General features: G+C 48.1%; 1 protein-coding gene across 1 annotated transcript in view; it reads left to right on the top strand.

Moving 5' to 3' along the window:
• Positions 1-26,289, top strand: part of ACAA2 (acetyl-CoA acyltransferase 2) — a 134,692-nt gene that overhangs the window by 67,637 nt on the left and 40,766 nt on the right. The window contains exon 4 of the mRNA XM_078674792.1: positions 16,796-16,912. Coding sequence (XP_078530918.1) covers positions 16,796-16,912 — 117 coding nt within the window. The remainder of the gene's footprint in view (positions 1-16,795; positions 16,913-26,289) is intronic.

The raw sequence follows: 26,289 nt of genomic DNA, 5'->3' as shown, positions 1-26,289 counted from the left end.
AAGGGAGAGACCAGAGAGTGGTCCCATCCTGCACCCGGACAGACATACCAAATTGTGGGGAGGTACTGTCAGGAAGATCTTACTCCATCGAGGCATACTTCAGCCTGTTGGCCCTGGATATGTTTTCGGGATCCGACAGACCCCCGTCTGGACCATGGAGTGTAGGGGCATAATCATCGGACCCGGGGAACCCCCCCCCCCAAAAAAAACCCGGCGGTCCGAATAGCTTATCTCCACTTGACTAACAGATTCCAAAAGGCAAGGCTCCGAGAGCTGCAGAATCTAGCTGAGTCTACCCTTGATGTTTCGTAGAGGGATGACAGCCAGTCTGCGTGGGTTGGTGGATTGGAGTCGGCCCAATGTTTACATATTTGCCGTCTTGCCAGGAGGATTGCGTAGAACAGAAAAGTCCTTGCCAACCCCGTAATGCTGTCTTCCAGACCAAATATGATTAAGGCCAAGCTGAGGGAAATCGGTATTTTAAGAATTGATTCCAAGGTAGCTTTAACTTCCTCCCAATACACCATGGTACCGGGGCAGTCCCAAAACATATGAATATCAGAGGCTGCTGGGAGGAGGCACTTGTTGCAGCACTTTCCTGGCTGGAATTTAGAAAGCCTTTGGGGGGGAAAGATATGCTCGGTGCACAGTAAACAGGTGGTTGCGTCTTAACCATACTGGCTTAACAGTTTTGTAGAGGAGGCTAAAAGATCTAACCCATAGGTCCTCACCCTGTGCACCTAAGTCACTTCCCCACAACTCCAACGGGAGCTTAAATTCACCGTCTGCCTCCTCCATTATGGACCAGCACCAAAAGGCCACCTCTTTCCCCCCCGTTTGCCTTTCTACCAGTCGTTGAGGTTCTTGACGCGATACCATCCCAGAAGGGTAGGATGGATTATTCTCCGGCGCCGTCTGGCTCCTCTCCGGTGCTATCTCGACTCCGTGCGGCGCCTCTAGCTGTCACTGAAGGGCCTCCATCGACGCCGGATCCAAAGTCACCAGCGGTGCGTCTGGCTCCGCCGACGCAATACCCAATATAAGGTCAAGAAGGGAGGCCAGAGGCTTTTGGAGGAGGAAGACTTCCAGGAGCAGCAGGAAGAGGCTGACGAAGAGGAAATAGTGGGTCACAGGGACGAGTTTGAAGGGCTTCAGGAAGCTAATGGGCTGGATAATTTGCCGGAGTGAGAACCTTCTTCTTCATAGGAGATATCCTCCTCACACTCAGTCATCAGGAAGGCGGCAGAGCTTCCAGACTTGAAGTTGCTCACTGCGGAGATTAAATTGTACATCTTAACAGGTTCTTCACTCTCCTTCATTGATGATAGAGCCTCTGCTCCTATTTCATGAGGCTTTCACAGATCCCATTCTAGAAGTACACCAAAAGCCTATGTCTGCCCCAGCTGTCCAGATCGGTCGATGGCAAGGCGGTACAAAGCTGCGCCTGGGGATCCAGCTTTTTTATCTACACACCCGTCTCCTGAGAGCTTAGTGATTCAGGCGTCATGCTCTTCGAAGCAATCTTCTGCCTCTTTCCCGTCCACTCCTGGAGATAGAGATTCAAAAATGATGGAGCAGTCGGGGGAAAAAGGTGTTTTCATCATCCAGTATGGCTTTAAAGTCGACATATGCAACGTGCCTACTAGGTCGCTACATCCATGTGTTGATGGATTTGGCTAAAGAGGTGATCCCTAAACTTCCAGAAGATGTACAGGTTCATTTTGCACAGGTGCTGTCAGACACTCAAGCTCCGGTCCGTCAGGTGTATTCAATCTGGGATTGACACGGCTGACTCTGTTGCTAGAGTGATGTGTTCCTTAGTGGTCACTAGGAGGCACGCCGGGCTGAGGGGGGGAGGGGGGGGTCTGGTTTCTCTTCAGATGTTCAGACCACCCTTTTGGATTCACCTTTTGATGGCTCTAGACTTTTCGGATCCAAGTCGGACTCAGCGCTACATCGCTTTACTGACCGTAGATCACTAGACCTGCAGTCTCAACCTAGGGGCTTTGGTTACCGAAGATTTCGGGGCTTTGGAAAGGCTACTCCATTTCGGGCCTGGCAGCAGCAACAGCAGGCGAGCCCGCTGTATAGAACATACTGAGGGAAAAGTAGATGTCTCCTGCGAGGTGAGGCTCGCCGACCTGTCTCTTCCTCCTCCTCCTTCCTCTCCTGTTCAACTATTTCCTCAGGGAAGCAGCTCTAAATACCCCATCTTAGAGCATGTTGGACCCGTGGGAAGTCAGTTGTCCCATTTTCTACGAAATTGGAAATCTATTACATCCGAATTCTGGGTTTTGGATCTCCTAGAAAATGGATACGCCCTTCCTTTCCAGGAGTTTCCCCCTCCTTTCCCTCCTCATCAGGGTTGGTGTTCGGAGGACCATCTGTTGCTTCTGCAGCAGGAGGTTCTATCTTTGCTACAGAAAGGTGCAATAGAGGTGGTTCCGGAGCAGGAAAGGGTTTAAGGATGCTACTCCCGGTATTTCCTGATCCCCTAAAAGGACGGGCAATTGAGACCGATCCTAGACATCAGGATCTTGAATTTTTACCTCAAACAGGAGAAATTGACCCTAGCTCAGGTTCTTCTGGTGCTGCAGCAGGAAGACTGGATCATGTTGATCGATTTACAGGATGCGTATTTTCATATTCCCATCCAGAAGTCACATCGGAAGTATCTCCACTTTAAGGTGGGGTCCCAACATTACCAATTTGCGGCATTCTGTTCAGTCTTACATCTTTCACAATGGTGATGGTGATGGTGGTGGTAGCGGCACATCTCAGGAGGTCGGGGATTCCGGTTTTCCCCTATTTGGATGACTGACTGCCCAAAGCGGAGTCATCATAGATGATGCTGCAACATCTGCAAGTGACAGCGCATCTTTTGTTCAGCTTGAGTTTTTTCGATAAATGTACCCAAATTTCACCTAGTGCCCTCTAAGCGCAACCTGTTCATAAGGGCAGTACTGGACACTACTGTGTTGTGCTTTCTTGCTTCCTCAGAGGATTATAGACATCCAGGCTATGATTCAAATGTTTCAAGATGGAGCGGCTGTTCCAGTCTGAAGGTTCTGCGCCTGCTCGATCTGTTTGCTACCTGCTTACTGTTGGTCAATCATGCACGCTGGCGCATGAGGGCACTCCATTGGTTTCAACACAACGGAGATCTCAGGAAGGTGGTCAGAATCTCCAGAGACGCTGCAGCGGAGCTGCCATGCTGGGGTGTTCCAGGCAGCCTGTCTCAAGGGAAGCCTTTTCAACCTCCTTCTCCTGTGGCTACATTGGTAACAGATGCCTCCACTCCGGGGAGGGGAGTTCATTTGGGGGATCTGGAGGCCAAGGGCCTTTGGTCTCCAGAGGAAAGATTGTTTCACATCAATCTTCTAGAATTGCGGACGATTCGTTTGGTTCTCAAGGCCTTTCTTCCCTCCCTTCGCGCTCAGTCAGTTGAGGTCCTGATGGACAACACTACCGCAATGTGGTACATCAAAAAACAGGGAGTAGTAGGGTTGTATCGTTTCTGCAGAGGCTCTGCGACTCTGGTCCTGGGCTCAGGACCATCAGATTTATGTAATTGCAAATCTGGCTGGGGTGCTGAATGTGCGTGCAGACAGTCTGTCTGCAATACTCAGCCGATCTCGAGTGGCGTCTTCATCCAGAGGTGCTCCATCACATTTTCAGAATGTGAGGGTTTCCTCGGTTGGACCTATTTGCCACTCACGAGAGCATGCACTGCCCGTCATTCTGCAGTCTCCAGTATCCAATGCGGGGAGCTTTAGGGGACACTTTTCAGTTAGATTGGGGCTCTCAGCTTCTTTGTGTTCCTTCCCATACCCTTGATTCCTTGGGTTCAGAGGAAGGTTCGCCAAGACCGGGCCCAAATCATATTGAAGGCTCCAGATTGGCCAAGAAGGGTGTGGTAGAGACCTTCTTCACCTCTCATTGCACATTCCATCTCCTTTCAGGGCAGACCTTCTTTTGCAGGGGCAGGTTCTACACCCCCACCTCCAGAGCCTGCACCTTCATGCCTGGAGATTGAATGGGGCAACCTGAGTTAATTCTCTCTCCCACCGATGTGGTGGATGTTATGTTATCGGCCAGGAGACAGACACTCCACCAAATCTGTTTATTCTGGTAGGTGGTCCCTGTTCGTTAAATGGTGTGGCGAGATATCAATTGAGCCTTTGCAGGCCCGTTTATCTGATATTCTGAGTGTCGCTCTTGCCTTGGCTCAACATGGTTGCGCAGTAGCAACTGTTAAAGGCTACTTGTCTGCTTTGTCAGCCTTTCTTTGCTTACCAGACCAACCCTTCTTGTTTAAGTCTCCCATAGTCATGAGGTTCATTAGGGTCTCACTAACCGGTTTCCTCCCACTCCATTTATCATGCCTCAGTGGGATTTAAATTGAGTTCTTACTTTCCTGATGGGTCCCCCTTTGAGCCAATGCATAGTTGTCCATCGAGACTGTATCATTTCATTCAAGACAATTTTTCTAATTGCAATTTCTTCTTCCAGGAGGGTTAGTGAGCTACAGGCTCTTAGTTCAAAGCCTCCGTTTACCTCCATTCTTGCGGATAAGATGGTTCTTAGGACCAGAGCTGCTTTCCTGCCTGAGGTGGTCACTCCCTTCCACCTAGGGCAATCAATCTCTTTACCCACTTTCTTTCCTCCCCCCTCACCCTTATAAGGAGGAAGAGAGACTTCATCGCCTGGAACCTAAGAGGGCGGTCAGTCTCTACCTGGACAGATCTAAAGACTTCAGGCTGGACAACCAACTCTTCATTGGTTATGTGGGGAAAATGAAGGGGCAAGGCTGACCACAAGTGAACACTTTCCAGGTGGATCCTCCTCTGCATCAAGATATGCTACGCCTTGGCCAAGTAGGACCCTCCTGAAAGTATTCGAGCTCATTCAACTAGAGCTAAGTCTTCTTCTGCTTTGGCTAGGTGTGCCTGTTGTAGACATCTGGAAGGTGACAACTTAGGCTTCCCTCCACACTATTACAAAGCATTACTTCTTACACTTAGAGGTGAGGAGGGCGCCACTTTCTGTGCAGCAGGATTTTTTGGTATAGGTAGACGGGCACCCTCCTCCGGGAACGGGACTGCTTGGGGATTCAATTCAAAACGTGAGGAATCCACAGGACAATGTATCCATCAGAAGAACAAGTTACTTACCTTTGGTAACGCTTTTTCGGGTGGATAAAGTATCTGCTTGTGGATTTCTCACGCCTACAAAGTCTTCTTGTGGCTCCGATGATGTCACGCGTAGTCGCGAGTAGAGCCGTTCCATTATGACGTCCTCATAGACATGGGAGAGCTATGAAAAAAGTTTGCGTGGAATTCTGCGCAAGGGGTATTTCAAAAGGTGAGGAATCCACAGGCAGATACTGTACCACTATAAAACGCGTTACCGAAGATAAGTAACTTGTTCGTACTGTTGAATGATTGTTTAATGACTGCCTGGCTGTACTGCAAAAGTGATTTAAACACACCAGACCGACTCGCATATGATTCCTGATGTTTAACTTACTTCTTTTAGGCACTATTTTGCAAAACTGTGTGCTCAGATCTTTTATTTGGTATGGGTGCTACTGCACTGCTGTGGTTCCAGTTTGCTAATGCCTCTGCAGTTGGCCTCTACATGAGAATACTGAAATATTGCACACTTTATACTCCTGCATATTTATTGGTTCTCGCTCAGTGGCTGCAAATATGTTGCTGACAGAACACCTTAAATGAGTCTGGAGTGATGAAAAAATTATGTTGGATTTCTGAGTCCAGGGACAAACTGCTGCCAGTGAGTGTTGCTGCACGTGTGCTATGTATGCTATGTTCTTTCTATTAAGGGGTCCACCTGCAGGCATGAATATTGACTTTACAAAAGAAATTGTGTGGCACATAATAGTAGTGTATTGTTGCATTAAGTATTGGTCTGCTGTTAGCTTGTCATTTCGATTTGCTCAGTTTGTGTACCTCCACATAGTGATGACTGCAGACTGGTTCGCACTTTTTGAGATGTGCATCGCAAGTAATTTCATGATCAGTTTTCTTGTATATAATGGTAAATTTGTTTGTGCCACAGTGATGTTCTAAAGCAAGTCTAAAGGTAAATATGGTCTTGATGATAGAAAGGTTCGAGGCATGTGGGCTGCTAAATTCATATCTATTGCATAGATCGCCGCCTAGTGTTGGGTCCGGATGATTGCACATTGTTGTCATGGAAGAGTCTTCGAAGTATCACGAGATAGGTGGCTCCTCCCCTGGACTACAGTGCGCATGGGCATCGACTCCATCCCCAGATTTTTTTTTTCCGCCATTGGGTTCGGATGTGATTTTGACGTCTCCTGTCGGAATCGGTAAAAAACTGTTCTCTAAAGGCCAAAAGGCTTTCTAACCTCGTCGGTATTGTTGGCGTTCGGTTCTCGTGTATACTCCAACTCTTCGAGTCGGTTTTCTGGGGAGTCGCGTGACTCTTCGGTCATCGAGGCCCTTCGGCGCAGCAAGACCCCGACGAATCTACAATGGAACGAAGTCCGTTCAAAAAGTGTCCCGTGTGCGGTTCGAAGTACCCACACATCGACGTGCATCCTGTATGCAACAAGTGCCTGTCGCCGGACCACAACGAGGCCAACTGTATGGCCTGTTCGAAGTTCAGGTCAAAGAAGACGCTCAAGATTCGGCGCGTGGCGCGCCTCGAGGCCCAGCGATCGGCACCGGCACCTGTGGACATCTTCAACGACCCCGAAGCACACGAGCAAGAGCTTCAGCTTCAGATCTCGCCTCCATCGGCGGAGGTCGAGACCGACTACGGTGAAGCCGTTGAGGGCCTGGACCTAGACGAATACGTCGAGGAGGTAGGGGACGACGAGGAAGTTTATGGGGCCGCGGAAGCTAGCTCGGAAGAAGAGCTATGCCCCGTCCGTACAATAACTAAGGCTCAGGTCACGGGATCGCCACTCGGCCTTACCCACGACCCTCCACCTACGTCCTCGGCCCCGCCTTCTGGCCCGGCTACAGACATTTCCGCGGAGCCTCCGTTACAGAAACCGAAACCGAAACCATCGGCTTCGACTTCTTCTAAAATGGCTGACACACCATCGAAACCGAAGACGGCAGGGACACCTTCGACACCGTCGTCTTCGGAGGCTTCGAAGCCAAAAAAGGCGGTCGAACACGAAAAGGCACCCAAAGAAGGCACCAACGAAGAAGGTCGTCGAGCGTGTGTCGAGTAAGGTGGTGGAGTCGACGTCGGAGAAATCTGTCGAGAAACCTTCTCCCAAGACTACCGCGCCTACGGGCAAACGGCTAGTCGACGTGGAGTCGGCAAAGGCCGCCGAGCCGAAGTCTGGAACCGCGTCGCTGAGGGAAAAATCTGCCGATCCGAAGCCGGCGGCGTCGACGCCTACGGCCAAGACAGGGGATCGGACCCTTGCTGTCGAGGGTGCGCCCGCGCACAAACAGCAGTCGTCGGCTCTCGGATCATCAACTGGTGGTGGATCAAGGCCCTCGGTCGGATCGACGAAGCCGTCCGCTTCTTTTACTAAGCAAGGAGAGGATACGGGACAAGACGTCGGAGCCGAAAACGCCCTCAGTGCCTCCCACGACGCTTCCGCCGAAGAAGACTTCGGCGCCGATCCTCTATACTCTGCCGCCGAGGGTGGCGCCTAAGGCTTTCGCACCTCGTGCAGTGCCCGATAACTCGGAGGGGCTGCGGCAGACTCAGCGGAGTGGAAGCTCTGCTCGACCACTTTCGCAGGACGACAAATCGGAGCATTTTATCGACGCCGACACGGGCAAATTAATGCTCTACAAGAGGAAAATTACATCCCAGCCGGTGGACTCCTATGTAATCCCTCTAAAAAAGAAAAGGCCTGCACCAGATACTCCAGAGCTTGTGGAACCCATTCCTCAACAGCCTAGGAGGAGTCCAACACCTTCACCCACTTACTCCGATGGGGATGTCGATGAACAGAATGAGGAGTATAGCTTCCCTGCCAATAATGACCCTGATGAGCAGCAGGACTCATGGATAGACACTGGTGACCAGGGTGACCAACAGGTGGTTAGTGACCCACAGCTTTATGGAATAAAGGCTTCTCCTACTGAAGACTCAGCGGCATTTAATGCCTTGATTGAACGGGCAGCTGCAAATCACAAGGTTGATTTTTTGTTTGATACATTCTCGGCATCAGAAAAGACTGTAAAAACACTGCCAATGCTTAAAGGGGTTCTCAAACATGCTACTGACATTTTCAAGGAACCCACCAGGGCACGGGTGGTCAACCCACGTATAGAAAAGAAATACAGACCGGCACCTGGGGACCCTGCTTATATACGAGGCCAGTTGCCTCTAGACTCTTTGGTCGTCTCCAATGCCCGCAAAAGGGAAAATTCACAGACAACGGGTGAAGCTCCTCCCCCGGACAAAGAGTCGAAAGTGCTGGAGGCAGGGGGCAAAAGGGTGGCAGCGCAGGCAGCAAACATATGGCGCATATCCAATACACAAGCCCTATTAGCCAGGTATGATAGGGCGCACTATGACACCTTAGAGCAGCTCTTACAACACCTTCCAGAACAGTTTAAAGAAGGAGCTGAGTTGCTGATACAAGAGGGCAAGCTCATTTCTAACGCTGCAATTAAATGTGCGCTAGACGTGGCAGGTACAGCAGCGAGAGCAGTCAACACAAGTGTTATGTTAAGGCGTCAAGCATGGCTCCGCATCTCAGGGTTCAAACCAGAAATCCAGACGACTATCCTCAACCAGCCCGTCAATCCAGACAGACTGTTTGGGCCGGAGGTTGACACCACCCTCGAGAAGATCAAAAAAGATACTGAGACGGCTAAGTCCATGGGGGCGCTTCAGTCTCAGCAATTCAGAGGAAACACTTTTCGTCGCTCAAGTGCGCGGGGAACTACCAGAGGCCACTTGGCACAGTAGTCACATTTCGGCAGAGGAGGCGCCCAAGCCTCATACCCGAAACAAAATAGAGGTGGTTACAGAGGCAACAGCGCCAAAGGCAGAGGCAGAGGCAACAATAGTTCCCGCTCCTCTGCTGCCAACAAACAGTGACTCTCTGTCCCTACCCCCCGACCATCCAACACCTGTCGGGGGGAGACTCCAGCAGATCCTGCCAGTCTGGACGTCCATCACCACAGACAGGTGGGTGAGGAAACTTATCCAGTTCGGTTATTGTTTAGAGTTAACGTCCACTCCACCCAACATACCCCCAAGACAACGACCTATGTCAGCAGAGCACTTGCACTTATTGCAGCAAGAGGTTCTTGTAATGCTGCAAAAAGGCGCAATAGAGCTCGTGCCTGTGGAGGAGGAAGGCACAGGGGTTTATTCCCTGTACTTCTTAATCCCGAAGAAGGACGGCTCGCTCAGACCCATTCTGGACCTACGCCCCCTCAACCTGTACATCCTCTCAGAACACTTCCACATGTTAACACTGCAGCAGGTTCTTCCATTGTTAAACCAGGGAGACTTCCTCGCAACCTTGGACCTCAAGGATGCTTATTTTCACATACCACTCCACCCATCCCACAGGAAATACCTCAGGTTCACCATACAGAACAGGCATTACCAGTTCAAGGTCCTACCCTTCGGAGTGACCACTGCCCCCAGAGTGTTCACACAGTGTCTGGCGACCGTGGCGGCGCACCTCAGGAGACAGAACATACATGTCTACCCTTACCTAGACGACTGGCTCGTTCAAGCAAAGTCGGAACAGCAGTGCGCCGCAGACATGTCCCACACGATTCACCTCCTTCACAGTCTGGGGTTCTCACTGAACTATCCAAAGTCGCACCTTCAGCCAGCCCATGTGCGGCAGTATCTGGGCGCGACAATAAATACTTTAACTGCTACGGCTCAGCCGAACCAGGTGAGGATCGACAACATCCAGTCGCTCATCCAAAGGTTCAGACCGCAACACTCGCTCCCAGCGAGAGTGTTTATGCAGCTGATAGGCATGATGGCCTCCTGCATCTACATAGTCCCGCACGCAAGGTTGCATATGCGTCCGCTCCAAGAATGCTTGGCGCATCAGTGGACACAGGCTCAAGGACAATTGAAAGACCTAGTGCTGGTGACCGGTCGGGCATACAGCTCTCTGCATTAATGGAATCCACACAACCTTTGCAAGGGCCGACCGTTCCAAGAGCCTGTGCCGCAGATCATCATGACGACGGACGCTTCTCTCCAGGGTTGGGGAGCTCATGTGCTCCACTACACGGTGCAGGGACTATGGACTACACAGCAGAAGAGGATGCACATCAACTATCTAGAATTGATGGCAATCTTCATGGCACTCAAATCCTTCAAGGTACATCTGTGCAACAAAGTCGTGTTGATCCGGACGGACAACATGACTGCCATGTACTATATCCAGAAGCAGGGGGGTACGCACTCTCCACAGCTGTCTCATCTGGCTCAGAGCATGTGGAAGTGGGCCATTCAGAGGAACATTTTCCTCATGGCGGAACACCTCCCGGGCAAGGACAATCAGATGGCGGATCTGCTCAGCAGATACAGCCACCAGATGCACGAGTGGGAGTTACATCCATCAGTACTCCGCCCGTACTTTCAGCAGTGGGGTCATCCAGAGATAGACCTGTTTGCCACAAGGGAAAACGCAAAATGCCAAAGCTTTGTCGCCAGGTTCCCTCACCCACAATCGCAGGGCAATGCGATATGGATGAACTGGTCATGCAGATTTGCGTACGCTTTTCCCCCAGCACCTCTAATACCGCTGGTGGCAAGAAAGCTAAAGCAACACTCAATGACGCTCATCCTGGTTGCTCCAACGTGGGCACGCCAACCATGGTACACCACGTTTTTAGAACTCTCCGTGGTACCGCATCAAAGGCTGCACCTCACACCCAGACTTTTGACGCAGAACCATGGCGACATTCATCATCCAGATCCGCACCAGCTCAATCTGGCGATCTGGCTCCTGAGGTCTTAGAGTTTGGCTACCTTAACCTGCCTCTAGAATGCATGGACATCATCAGGGAGGCACGGAAGCCCACTACAAGAGCTTGCTATGCAGCAAAATGGAAGCGGTTTGTCATTTATTGTACAGCACATAACATAAACCCGCTAGATTCCTCCATTCCTAACATCATCTGCTATTTGTTGCACCTTTACAAATGCAATCTAGCGTACGCTTCCATTAGGATACACTTATCCGCCATAGCGGCTTATCTTCAAAATAGGCAGCACCTCTCTGTTTTCAGGGTGCCTGCCATTAAAGCTTTTCTAGAAGGGCTGAAGCGGGTCATTCCTCCCAGGACCCCACCCGCTCCAGTGTGGAATCTCAACGTGGTCTACACTAGGTTGATGGGCCCGCCTTTTGAGCCTCTACATTCGTGTGAGGTTCAGTTTTTGACATGGAAAGTGGCTTTCCTCATTGCTATCACGTCTCTCAGACGTGTTAGTGAGCTACAAGCGCTCACAGTTCAAGAGCCATTTATTCAAGTCCATTCAAACAGGGTAGTGCTCCGCACTAACCCCAAGTTCCTTCCAAAGGTGGTGTCACAGTTTCATGTCAATCAGACCATTGAATTGCCCGCATTCTTTCCAAACCCAGAAACAGTAGCGGAACGAATGCTCCACACGCTGGATGTTAAAAGGGCATTAATGTACTACATTGACAGAACACAACACTTTAGAAAGACACAGCAACTTTTCGTTGCCTTCTCAGCACCGCACAAAGGCAACCCTATTTCCAAAGCTGGAATAGCCAGGTGGATCGTTAAATGTATTCAGATTTGTTATCAGAAGGCTAAACGCACTTTAACGGTCCCCCCCAGGGCGCACTCCACACGCAAGTTGGGGGCCTCCATGGCATTCCTAGGTAACATTCCTTTGGAAGACATTTGTAGAGCAGCCACGTGGGCTACCCCACATACATTTACCAAACATTACTGTGTAGATGTGCACTCCAAACAGCAGGCAGCTGTAGGACAGGCTGTTCTCACAACTCTTTTTCAGACTTCTGCAGCTGGCACGGGCGGCCGCCGCTAATAAGGGGACTGCTATGTATTCTATGCAATAGATATGAATTCAGCAGCCCACATGCCTCGAACTGAATATGCTACTTACCAGTATGCATCTGTTCTTGGCATGTAGGGCTGCTAACATTCATATCGCCCACCCTCCTCCCCGGCGCCTGTAGCAGCTGCAGATTACTTCTTGCATTTCATCACTAGCATGGACATCATTTCTACTATCACACTCCATCTTTGCCACAATGGCTAAAAACAATCTGGGGATGGAGTCGATGCCCATGCGCACTGTAGTCCAGGGGAGGAGCCACCTATCTCGTGATACTTCGAAGACTCTTTCAGGACAACAATGTGCAATCATCCGGACCCAACACTAGGCGGCGATCTATGCAATAGATATGAATGTTAGCAGCCCTACATGCCAAGAACAGATGCATACTGGTAAGTAGCATATTCATTATGACTTCTTTGTAATGGGAACAGAAATATCAGGGTCCCTGCTAAAAAACTGTATTGCCTGCCATCAACAGAAAAGCCAAAGTCCTAACAGATGTCTGAAACTGGTCTGATAAAATAAGAATAATTGGTTGATACGTTGAGACCAGCAGTATTCCGGGTAGTCTGTTGTAGTGTGTGTACACTCAGAACTAATTCAGTTTCCCAAAAATGAGGCAATGTCAGAATGCCGTAGGGATGACCATCTTATTGCAACTTTTGCATGTTGACAGTAATTTCCAGCGGCCCATACATGGCGAAGGCCGTCTAGTTCAACGCCTCACCTTAGCTTTCAATTCTGTCTCTGTTTATAGTCGCCAAAGAATGGTGGTAGTGATTCTAGCACAATGTACTATGTACAATGCACAAGTACTGACCTTTCTGAGTTTTTCAGATTTGTAATATATTTGTACAGCCTCAATTTTCTTTGTCAAGTCAGTGAAAAAATCATTGCACAAGTAGTAGGTGTTAAGAAGAAAACATTTGTTGTCGTTTTGACAATTAGTTTTCATGTTCTTCTTTAAGCTGTATAATGACAATTTGCCTAGCTGTAGTGCTGGTAAGTTTCAATTCTATTAAGGACACAGAGGTTAGGATTATGCCTTCTTCCTTCGCTTTCTTTTCCTTAGCAGCATATTTTTAAAACACTAACAACTACACTTCCCATGAACAATTGTGAAAGCGAAAGTTTCAAACAGGAGTCCTTCCTCGCTGTCTGCACTCCAGTTAGCCAGCATAGTCCGTCCACGCTGTTTCCTCTTTCTTCGCACGAACCATTTCCGTTATATTTGAGGCTTCTTGTTTGGAACTATAATTTCCTGCAAAATAGGTATTGTCAGGGGACTAAGCTGGAACCAATTGCAGTATAGCACAAGCAACAGGAGTAACGACCTTAACTTATTATCACTGCTCTAAAGACCCATGAATGGCGTACTTACATTAGAACGGGGGGGGGGTGGTCCACATCTGTAGAAGTTATTGGGCTGAATAGTCCTTAATAGAATTGAAACTTACCAGCACTACAGATAGGCAAATTTTCATTCTATGTCCGGACCGGAGGCTCAGATTATGCCAGTTTAAAGTTTGTCAACTACTAGCCTTGCTACCTCCAGTACGGATTTGAAATAAAACCTCTTAAAGGTGGAGTTGGAGGACCGAAAGGCTTCACGCACCAGATCTTCCAAACGCACACCTAGGGAAAAAACCTTAGAGGCCATCGCTCCTCTTGCTGAGTGAGCATCGAACTGCTTAGTATTAATCCCTGCCTCCTGCATAACCCAACGCACCCATCTTGCGATGGTCGGGGACGAGACTGCCCTGTATGGTTTACGTAGCTTAATGAGCAGCTGCTTCTCACCCGGAGGGCGAGTTTCCTCAGTCAATTCTTCATAAGCTCGGAGGCACTGCACCACACACAGCTTAGGGGAGTCCCGAAATGCTGGGTACGAAATGACCCTAGCATAACTCTTCGTCCTTCTACTTACCGTGAACGATACCCCTTCCGGGGAAAACACTCTGGCTGAGAGGGCCAAGGCCCTCACGTCTGAGACGCGTCTGCACGAGACCAGACATAACAGTATTGCCACTTTGGCCGTTCTCTCCTTACGGGACAGAAACCTATTTGGTTGCCAAGAAAGAAATAGATTCAACACCCAGTTCACGTCCCAAAGGACAGTGTACCGAGGCTCTGGAGGGAGAGAGAGGGGAAGGAACCCACTGGGATGCTCCGCTGTGCTGCAAATTGCGCCTTTTTGGTGGAGGGCAGAGACCTCCGCCCACCAGCTCGGTATTGCGCTGCGAGAAGGAGATGGGATGGGTTAGCTGACGTGGACTGCCATGAAACTCCAACGGGAAGCCCTGGACCGTCTGCAACACCCAAGCAGCGCTTGTGAGGGAAACCCAAGCCGTGAAAAACAGCGCCAAGCGCCCTCCCACCTGCAAGCTCACCAAGGGGTATTACAATCCCCTCTTCCAGCACCCTGTTGCTGGCCTTTTTGGCCTCCACGGCCACTGTACTTCTGACCTCTGGTGGGGTAGAAATTGTTAAAGCGTGCATTGTCTTGATATTGCCCTTGCCTGGAGCCTTGCCCCCTGTCAGAGTTGGAGAAGCGGCTGGCCGTGCGACCCCTACCACAACCGGCCCCTTGGAAAACCCGGGCAGTAAAGACCTTCCTGATGTTTGACTGGGCTCTGTCAAGTGAGGTGAAAGTCGCCACAAACTTTCCCAACTTTTTGACGAATGGGTCGCCAAATAAGCCCCCCTGCGCCACAGCGCCTGCCTCCGAGAGCCAGGTCACCTAACTTGGGGTCCACCTTAATTAGGAGGGACCGCCTCCTCTCCGTGGAGAGTGCCCAATTCGCAATTCCAATAAACATGATCGCGCACTGCGCCCAGCTTGAGAGAACTTCCGGGGAGATAAGGGCAACTGACACCTTGGCCTCTTCAGCCATGTCTAGAATTTTGGTGACCGGCCCCACTGCATCCAGCAGTTTGTCTCGGCACGTACGCCAGGAGCTATCAATACCCTTCTTGGGGTCCAGTATAAATTTCGCTAGGAAGGTTGCCAACTTGGGATTGATCTCTGTTGTTAAGGCCACCTTTCCCTCCAAACTGGGGCGGAGAGACACGGCCCATAGGCGGCTGTGTTCATCCTTGTCCATTGACTTGCGCAGATGGCTCGCCACATACTGGGTCACTTTATCCCCGGGAACCCAATCCGAAGACCTGGGGTGGACAATGTTGTCGGGATCCAACATATCGGAGGCCCCCACTGGGGCAGGAGTGGGCGTTGGGAGCCAAGACCTAGAGGAGCCCGCTTCCTCATCCGTTTTCCCCGGGGGAGTCCCCATTATCAAAGGGGTCTGGGGATGCGGTACGCGGAGGCGTTTGGGTGCAGTCCGCGGGGGGCTCTGGGTCATGCTGCGGGGGCACCCGCGCCAAGATCACCTGCTTTAGACGGGCAAAGGCATCTACATCCACCCCTTGAGGACATGGTTTCTTAGCAGGGGAAGAACCAGTAGGTTTAGGCACAGGAGGGGACTTAGGGGTAGCTGGCGCGGGAGCAGACCACTTTGCGCATTCCTTCGCTATCTGTGCTGACAGGCGTTGCTCCAAAGGCTCCATGGCCTCGTTGACAGCCCACTAGTTTGAGTCATCCACCGCCTGGTAAAAGTAATCATCCCAGGGGAGGTACTCCAAGGGATCCTCCTACTGGTACTGATCTTGCTCCAACTGCATGTCTTAAGTAAGCAGAGTTATAATATAGGTAAGTATATCAGGAGCACTGGCAGCTTGTTCCTGAGAGCACTATTTTTAAGGCACTATAGGCACTCTGCTTACAAGCTGGGAGTGAGCCCAGACTAATAAGGGTGGCCAAGGGCACACGATTAATGGGCAGAGCCCTAGGGACACACCAGCCCTCTGATAACAGGGCAGCCCCCCAGGACAGTGTCCCACAGGCACCACAAGTCACGGTGTAATTGCGACCCCGTAGGGTGTTCAAAAATGCCTTACAGACCCTCAGGAGGGCGTTCAATGAAAACCAGGGAAAATATAGACCCCAGAGGGCGTAAATCTGGTGGCAGGAGGCAAGGCTGAGCTCTCTCAGGGCAGCGCTAGTCAGGAATCTAATGCTAGTGCCTAACTCGTGCTGCCCATGGAGAGTGTACTACGCCCCCTGGCGGCGGGAGTACCACACCCCACCTCGCAGGGAAGCAGTCACATAAGGTACGTTTAAAAACGTCCCGTAACTAAAGGGAATCTGTATAAACAGAAAAGACACAAAGCGCTAGCGAAACGCCACCAAATTTGACAGAAAACCCCCACAAAAGGAGAAGTAAAGAAAATTGACTTATCTGCTGCTGAGCAGCGAAGAAAGAGGAAGAGGAAACCGCGTGGAGGGACTAGGCTGGCTGACTGGAGTGCGGACAGCGAGGAAGGACTCCTGTTTGAGACATTTGCTTTCCCTATTGTTCATGGGAAATGTAGTTGTGATAGTGTTTTTAAATATATGATGCTGTGGAAAATAAAGCGAAGGAAGAAGGCATAATCTGAGCCTCCGGTCCTGACATAGAATTACCCTGGGTGTAACCACTTACTTTGATCCTTTTGCTTTCATTTCTTTTGACATGTTAATATAAACAAATGCAAAGGGCCCTTCTCATATTTTTGGCGGTGCATATAATACTAGGAGCTCTTGGATTTTCTAAGCGTGTGCTGATTTATTCTTTTTCATATAATAATGCTTTGAAGTGGGATATCGTCATTTGGTTGCTATTGTCTTTTTCAGGAAATTTGCCTTAAGGATTCAGAGGTGGTTCTGTGCGGCGGATCTGAAAGTATGAGCCAGGCTCCATATGCTGTCCGAAACATCCGGTTTGGGACAAAATTTGGACAGGACCAAAAGGTTTGTTCTTTTTCTCTTCAAGTGTGTTGCTTCCAAATTTTGGCTCGAGAATCCATACACTTCAGTCCACAGCACTTGTGGAAAAGAATTAATTATTTTTTGTATGAAATACACCTAATGACTTTAAACCCATATCTGTTATCTGCCTACCATGCTTACCTTGTCTTCTAGTTTGGCAATAGTCTTCCCTCCGCTATGCCTGCTCGAGTTGTAGTTGGTGAAGTCATTTATGCTTGGTTGAGATGTACCTGCTTCTGCTTGGGCACCTTTTCCTGCTTTATTGTAGTTATTTTCAGATTCATTTTCTCACCTGCTGCTAGTTACATGCCTGGTAGCTGCCTTCTTCCTTAACACTCCAGTTGCCTCATGTCAGGTATTGAGGGTGTTTCCTCTTTTGGGCGTGCTCCTCTGGAACCACTGGTTGCGGCTTCCGTTTTTGAGCTTTGTAGTATTTACTTTGGGGTTTATCGACCTTTTGTTTACAGTCCTTATTGTTTTGTTTCTCAACTTGGTCTTTCTTTACAGACATGTTAGTGGGTGATCGTTATTGGTTGCTTCTGCTTTGATAGATCTTCATGATGTGAGACTGAGAGTGATAAAGAGCTATTGCTTTGATTACTGTATTTCATCACCAGTAAGGTTGTTATTCCAATGTGGATTGTATTGTATTTGAACCAAGAATTTTCTGCATGAAGAAAACTCTATACGTACACATGTAGGGAGTCTATTTCATTTTCTTCTATTAGGGGTGCATCTTGTCTGCAGTTGTAGGAAAGTTGAGACTAGTAAGAAAACTAATGATCACCAGTTGATGCATTACATTTATTTTTCGATTCATATGAGGTAATCGTGTACACTATCATTAATTTGATGATGTTTGTCTGCAGGTCAGGAGGCCACATAAGAATTTTCAAATACTTAAAGTTAAATGGAGAAACTACAATACCTTCAAATTAAAAGGGGCACCAAATTGGCATTGCTTGCCACTCCGCAGATTAGGTCGCCTAAGTAGACACCATAGGCTGCCCGATCTTTTGGGCATTCTTTCTGTTTTTCCAAAGAAAGCGCAGTACTTGAGAGTAATTTAGAAATCGGAAGCAATCTTTGATGCATATATCTAATCAGTTGAAAACTCTGGCTTTTTTAGTTTATTCCATTATAAGCATGACATACCTTTCATAGATTGAAATTACAACCAAGCAATAATAGAAATCATAATATATACGGTTCCTATATGGAGATCCGTCAGTTCCAAATAGCCCTGTGTCAGCAGGTGCAGAACGGCATGGTCCGCCTGGTCGTGAAGATAAGTGAGTATTCAAGCATATCAATGGGGCTGTGAGTCCTTGCACTGGCTCTTGGTGGATAAATGCATTTCGTACAAGCTACTTTGACTGGCATACAGGAGCATACAAGGAAGACCCCATCTTATTTGGGATACATTTTATTGCCTACATCCTGTCAAGAACATTTAGGCTTCCTAACCACCTGCTTTTGCTGGGCCAAAGATTTTCTGTCACACGTCCCTAATTATAGAATTCTCTTGCCAGGGAATACTGGATTGAAGGACGCCTAACTTACTGTCAAGACTAGGCATGAACAAAATTGTAGCTTTGTAGGTGTCCTTATGGTCATTTTGTGCAACAACATTTACGCAAAATTACTCCAAATCGCATCATTTTAAGGGGAAATTTTAACCAATCATCTACCATTCAGGTAATTTTTCAATGCGAGCAGCTTTACAGTTAGATGTTTTTTTCCCAACTGGACCGTTGAGGGGCTTTCTGAGTGCAAAGCTACAAATCTGAATGCAAGTGCGAGTTGCTTTAACATGAAAGCTCAACAAACATTTCAGATGTATTTTTTTTATTTAATTTTTTTAAAATTTGAAATCTTTTCTTATTTTCATAATCAAACAATAACTAATGAGAGCAGCAAAAGAGGAGGCTGCAAATATATTGATTTTCTATCTGAACAAAAGTGATGTCCATCAATGCTTCAAGGCCCCCTGGCCATCAGGTATTAATATAGTCTGTGAACAAAACAAGCTTGAGATTATTTACTGGCATAGCTAATAGATCGTCTTCCTCCGTCAGGAACTGCTTTATCAAAAAGACTATAAAAGAAAAAGAAGAAACAAGAACTGGAGGGGGGTGGGTACAAGGGGGAAGATTTGGGGGGGGACAATTCCCACAGGAACATATTAAGAAATACTCCTTAACCATCGAAGACCCCCGCACCGGCAGAGAGGGGGAGAGGAGCAGGGAAGTCGAGGCGAGTACTCTGCCTGACCTGACTCCCTCTGATAAGTCAGCCCCTCGTGGAAGCAAGACTTTTTCAAATAATTGAAGTGCCAGTAGGTGGGGGGACGGACGGAAGGGGCATGCTCTAATTTGGATAAATGTTGCACTAGGGTTTGCCAGATACGCATGAATTTGGCATCCGTATGTACAAGATGATTGGAGAGGAGCTCCATCGCCATTATGTGCCAGAGGTGGTTGAGCCACACGGGGGTGGCGGGGGGAGGGGGGCAGAGCTTTTTTCCAGTGCAGTGCAATGACCTGTTTTGCTCCTCCTAACATGTGAAGTATCAAACGCCAATCTGAGTGGGTCATAGCTTTGAGGGATTGAGGTTGAAGTCCCAGAACCGTTATCCCTGGGGTATTCTTGATAGGAAATCCTATTATGTCTTTGATGTGGCTCAATACCTCCTTCCAAAAGATCGTTAATAGCGGGCATGACCACTATATGTGAATAAACAAGCCCGTGTCTGCCTTGCAGCGCCAGCACAGGGCCGTGGAGGTGAGGAACATTTTCTGGAGGCGAAGGGGGGGGGGGTGCAATACCAACGAGTCATTACTTTATAAGCCGTATCTTGTTGTGTGACACTTAAAGTGTTGGGGATGTCTCTCCACAGCTGTTCCCAGTGTTTGGGGGGCATCTTCTGTAATATCTATATGCCATTTCTGTTGATAAGTGTGAGGAGGTAGTGGGCGTGAGTGCTGCAGGACCCTATAAGTAACGGGAGATCAGGCCTCGCAAGCCGTCAAAGGATCGTACTAACGGCTCAAAAGAAGTAAGTGGCCGAGTGGCTCACAGTGTATTTTCATGGGTATGTAACTAGTGTTGAATTTGATAATATTGAAAGCGCGCCATAGCCGGGAGATTTAATCATTTGACCACTGTAGAAAAGAATTTAAAGGCCTCTCCCTCAGAGGTCAGCTATCGTACAACACTTTCCGGCTACCCAGCTCTGAAAAGAGCTAGGCTGGGGGAAGCCAGGATTGCGGGCTAGGGGCCTGTTGGGGGAGGGGAAGGAGAAAAGCCCACGGATGATCGCTACTCTATCCCATATCTCCTGGACCGTTCTTGTTGGGGTGGCGATATAGGCACTGCGAGGACGCAGTCCTTATTTTTTTTTTAGCCAGGCCAAGTCTCATCGGGGGGCGACATGCCACAGCTCTGTCCATGTGAAACCAATGTTTCTCGCTTTCGCTAACCACCCACTCCGAGATGAAATGCAACTCTGACGTCCAATAGTAAACGAGGAGATTGGGGTAGGCAAGGCCCCCTCGGTCTTTTGGTGACATTAAAAGTTTGTTGGAGAATCTTGGTCTACCCTTGCCCCAGATGAAATAGTTGACCTCTTTCTGGAGGCTCAAAATGTCTTGTTGGGTGACAGGTGTCGGAAGTGCTACATAGCGGTATCATACCTTGGGCAAGATGGACATCTTCACCACGTTAAGGCTGCCAAGCCATGATACGGGGAGCGATTTCCATCTCCTAAGGTCTTCCCTAATGGAGCGTCTACAGTCTGGCTAATTTGCTTGGGTCCAAGAATCCAATGTGGCTGTGATATTAAGGCCCAGCTATCGGATAGATTGGGAGGCCCACTGAAACAGGGAATGCGCACTAAGCTCTGTATCTCCTGGGGGTAAAGAAGGAGATTTAATGCCTGCGATTTACTAATGTTGATTTGTTTAATTTTTTAAAAACTTTATTTAGCATTTTAAGCAAAAACAAAGCAATGTACTTATCACAATAAAGGGATATCCTGGTTACACAGTTATGAAACTTCATGGCAATCCTCCTAGTTGCACAACAGGTCACATGTAAACATCTGAATCATAAGCTATCCAAATCTAGTCCATGTTAAACATAGCCACCAATTATGCTGCCCGGACATCACCCACACCCTGCAACCCACCACCCGTTCTAATCACCATACCAAACAGTGGCCGCCCGTGGACTACGTTTCCAAACACAGGTTCCGCTTACAGTATAAAGCAGTGCCCTAGCCCACACCAGTTGGCACCAGACTCTTGTTGTGTAGAGTGTTCCCGCTGTACTAATGTTGATTCTTAGCCCCGATATACGATCAAATTGGGAAAGTATGCTAAGCAAGCTGGGAAGGGAGCTCTCGGGGTCCGTAAGAGTCCGAGGTAGGTAGTCTTAGAAAAGAGCAACCTTATGCTCGATTTCGCAAATGGTATACCCTTAATTGCTGCAAACTGGTGTATTGTAATCACTAGGGGCTCCATTTCCAGGGCAAAGGGGACAAGGGGTATCCCTGACGAGTACCCCTGTGAACTTGGGTCGGGGGCTAGCAGGCCATTAACTCTCATTTGTGCCGAAGAGGACATATATGGAGCCATAATGTGTGACGTCATGACCGGTCCCAATCCTATCCTCTGCCGAACCACTCTGAGAAAGTTCCAAGCAACCCTGTTAAACGTTTTCTCAGCGTCAAGTGAGAGCATAAATCCTGGGATATTTCACCGCTGGACCTTTTCCACCATGTGGACTATCCGCCTGATGTTGTCTGCCCCACAGGAAGGCCCAAAGTCGGGCTGGTCACCTACGCAAGGCCTGTGTCCAAGATGGTGGGTGAGGCTGATCTCGCTGACCGCTCGGCACCCAGCTCGTGACCAGAGCACAAGGCGGGCTGAAGTTGTAGGGCCGAGGGCTTGATGGTGCTCAGGAGGGGCCAGGTTGTGTCCACGAGGCCCCGCTGATGTAATATGCTTCTACCTGGCTGCCGGGAGACGGAGAGACAGTGAAGTGCGTCTTACTCCATCAGAGTATTGGCCACGACCCCTTATTTTTTAACCCAAGCTGTTCAGGTTATTTTTTGTCTCTCACAACTATAAATCTGAACGCGAGCAGCAGTGTTTTGGATACCAACGGCCGAAAATCTGCTCGAAATTGCACTTTCGTGATGAATTTTTACAGAGATGGTCCATTTGTTTTTTTTGCATAAAAACACATATTTTGTGTAATTGTGCGGCAGAAAATTACGTTTGTTTGGCCATCCCTAGTTATAAAGGCAATACAAACTAATTTGTTTAATTCCTAGATGAGACTTGAGGACTTTGGTTGATACTTATCAGAGAGATATGATTTATGTTTTTAGCCCGTCTTCTACATTCAATTAAGTTTTTCTATAAAAGAAAAACCTCTTTTAGGTGATCAAATGTATCTTGTTCTACTGCTTACATCATGTCTACCTTTGAGAATGAATGTGAAATATCGGGCACGTAATGATAATTGTTTTGTGGGCTGGGGGGTTCAGGGGTTGTTTTGTGGGCTGGGGGTGGGCCAGGGTGTATTTTCTGGGCTGGGGGTGGGTCGGGAGTAGTTTTCTGGGCTGGGGGTGTTCGGGGTAGTTTTTAGGGCTTGGGGCCGTTTTAGGGCAGGCCGGGGATCGTGATACCTATTAGGACTTGTGGGGGGTGGTGCGGGGTCTTTTTTAGGGCTGTGGGGAGAGCAGGGGCGAAAATATTGCTAGGAATTGGGGGGAGGTGGGGGGGTGGAGTTGGGTAGTTTAGGAACTCAGGCCGGGGGCACTGGTCGGGGGGTTAAGACTTACCTGTGAATTCTTAACAATGTCTTATCTTATCTTAAGGGGGACTTGTATAGCGCTCTGTCACCGTAGGTTTCCTGGCGCTGAATGGATATGTGTTTACCATATATGCCTTAACAACGCAAGATTCGTTGTAAAGGCATGCATGGTAAAGGCGTATTCGTGGTTAAGAATTGTGTTGTTCAGCCTGTGTGGAACCAGCATGCCTGGTAAACACATGCGCGGTTCCATCATACAACCTGAACTGGAATACAAGCAACCTAATACCGGTATAAGGCCTGTTGGCATGATACACGCTTTTACCAAAATGCCACACCAGCTACTGGAAAGCATTTCTGGCTTGTGGCTGTCTCATGCATTTCTATTTCGGTGGATAAAACTCCATTTCAATCAAACTAGCTTTATGGAGCATTTCAAACTTGAGCCCAGGTCCAGGATCTGCACTGTGAACTGCTTACATGGTGAGGTATACTGGGGTCAACATGGTGCGGCTGTCACTTTCACAAATTTGCATTAGTGAGTATGTTTAGTCATTTTTGCAGAGTTTGTAGCGTGACCTAGAGACCTCTGTTCTACATGACCTAACAATTACATTGCATTACTTTTATAGCCATGTTTGGATACCACAACCAACCTGATCCTTTTATACAAATTATATTGCTCCGATGCGGTCACCTCAGATGATTTACATCCTAACCAGTGGTTCTCAATTAAAGCTCCACACACTGTTACAAAATATTTTGGGGAAGCCCTCCCAGTGTGTACTATTTTTCTACCACTAAGCACCAGTCCATATTACTTCTCCTTGTCTACTTGTTGTGGGCTAGCTCATTTCAGCACAGATTCTCTCTTGGCCACCACTAAACCCTGGTACACAAATAGTTTGTGATACTTGTCCACGACATACCCAATATTACCGTAGATGTTTCCAAATGTAATTACTGTCCAAGCTCCACTTTAACTTGAATCCTTGTCCAGTATTTGGCGACGATTGGGCATCTCTGCAGAATATGGACCTGTAGAGAGAAGGAGAGATTGAGGAGACAATGGCCTCTAGGAGATCTTGGACTGAAGGGCCTTTACTCTATCAAATCTCCTTCTCTCAACATCTCATGAAAGGAAGTTGGGAGCACCTCTGCCAGTGCCTCCTGTATCCACTCACCTCAGCCTCCCCTTACACAGAGGTAATTGCCAACCAAAAATCATGAACGTTTAACTCCTGCCCTATTATAAATTCATATGTCCAGATTAATAAAACTCTTCCCAATTATGTGTCGAGTTCTATAGTTATTACTTATTCCTAATCTTTTTTAGGATTTTATATTTGCTTTTATATCTGTGAATGCGTCCAAGGTCAGACCGTCCGAAGTGTAACTGAATAAAAACTGTATGATAAAATGTCAAAATCCCTTAAACACTTATAATAAACTAATACTTTCATCTTTTTGTGCACAAGTGTGTTTTAAAATGCCCTAGCCGATTACTACAGTACTAAAGGTTTTTAATCGACACACTGTGTTTTTCAAGCATTTGGTTTAGCACACATTTGCTTCATTGCAATAGGGCACTTTTGGTGTATTATATATACATTACAACCCTTGCATCATCCCACCCCCTCTTATGCTGTGCACATGCATCTCTATACCACAGACTTATATGTGCTCAGGTCTGGATTATCACACGGGAAAATTTATCTGCTGCATATTCTATATCCCTATTTCTACCGAATCCATTTTACTCAGTCTGGCTCCCTCTGAGGTAGCCAGAAATGGTGGTCCAAATCCAGTTTAGAAAATCTTAGGATGTGGTTGTATTGTTTCCTTGGTTTCCTCTAAATTGATAAGCAAAGTGATTCAGATGACCAAAGAGATTTGAATACTAAGGGCCCGATTAGGATTGCGGTGAATCCGCATCCTCCGGGCCGGCGGAAGCGGTCCCGCGGCGGAAAAGCTCTAATATGGTGGCGGTGTCTACCAGACACCGCCAGCCATATTATGATGCATGGGGAAACATGCTTTTCCACGGCGGGTTTTCCGCCGTGGAAAAGCATGTGGTCTTTGGCGTTTGAGGGCCCGTTGCGGGCCCCAGGGTGTCGGGGGGTGCACATGGGGGGTACCTATGGTACCCCCCCAGCATTTACATGCACAAAGCGGCAGGCACCGCGGTGCCTGCCGCTTTGTGCATGTAAATGTTAAACATGCATTTTTAACCTTGCGGCGGGTGCTGCTTCAAGCAGCACCCGCCGCAAGGTTAAAGATACAGGATGTGACCGCCAGGGTGGTGGTCACATCCTAATTGCACTGGAGGGACCGCCGCTGCCCCTGCGGACGGTCCCTCCACCTCTGGGGTGGCGGACGGACGCAGGTCCGTCCGCCATCCTAATAGGCACCTAAGTCAGCCTTGAAAAGTCCAGTAAGCTTGTCTCCGCTTTTATTTAGTGCATCCTCCCACAAACATACAATATGCAGTGAGAACTGACCTATTCTTGAAGACGAAGCAACGTATTTGCAAGCTTCCATGCACACACAAACCAAAATATAACTCCAAGCATTTATATATATTGATAATACATGAACACCCATAAGCGCAGGCACCTATCTATTCAAGGAAACTCATAGGGGCACATATGCATAACGTCTTAAGTATAACACCTTTACACTGTCCTGGATTTTTATCATTTTCCATGCCGATACTTCTAATCCCCTATTTGTAAAAGAGAGCCAGAATGCACAAGGTCATTAGGTAAAAACTAAAAACGACTGTATGTGTCAACACATAACATTGAACAATTGGTAGCTATTCCCATATTTAAATACACCAACACAAAAAGAAGATGGATGGAATGCTGAACACTGTCAAACATTCACCCCCAGTCACAGATCTGGGTTTAGTCCATCGGTATTTGCTCACCATGCCACCAGTTTGGACCCAGCCATATGCAAATCAGTCTTGACCCTGCTCCTCATTGGAACAGTCCAACCGGAATTGCCAGGTCCTCCTGGGACTGGAAAACCAGCAACCTGGGACTGTTTTTGGGGTATCGCCCTTCGTCAGTCGGGCTAGCTGGAATTAATTGGTGCAGTGAGCACCAGACCCACATCTGGGCATACCCTTCACACTTAAGCGAAAATAGCAACACAAAAAGATGATGGACAGAATGATGAACATTGTCAAATATTCCTACCCCCAAACTCCCGTCACAGATCTGGATTAAATCCATAATTTTTTTGCTCACCATGCCATCCCAGTTTGGACCCAGCCATATATACTGGGGGTGAATGTTTGACCGTATTCAGCATTTCGTCCACCATCTTTTTGCTGTTATGGAATGGTGTGGTGAGCAAAAAAGATGGATTTAGGTCCAGATCTCTGTACTGGGTGTGAATGTTTGACAATGTTCAGCATTCCGTTCATCTTTTTGTGTTTTCATATTTAAATATACAGAGGGGTGGCTGAATGCAAAATAAAAACATAAAGTTGGCCCCCATATAATGAAGACACTTTGACCATTTTT

This window comes from Lissotriton helveticus, chromosome 2_1, assembly GCF_964261635.1.
Source record: "Lissotriton helveticus chromosome 2_1, aLisHel1.1, whole genome shotgun sequence".
In the NCBI taxonomy this organism is placed as follows: domain Eukaryota; kingdom Metazoa; phylum Chordata; class Amphibia; order Caudata; family Salamandridae; genus Lissotriton; species Lissotriton helveticus.
This window is presented reverse-complemented; position numbering and strand designations above follow the sequence as displayed.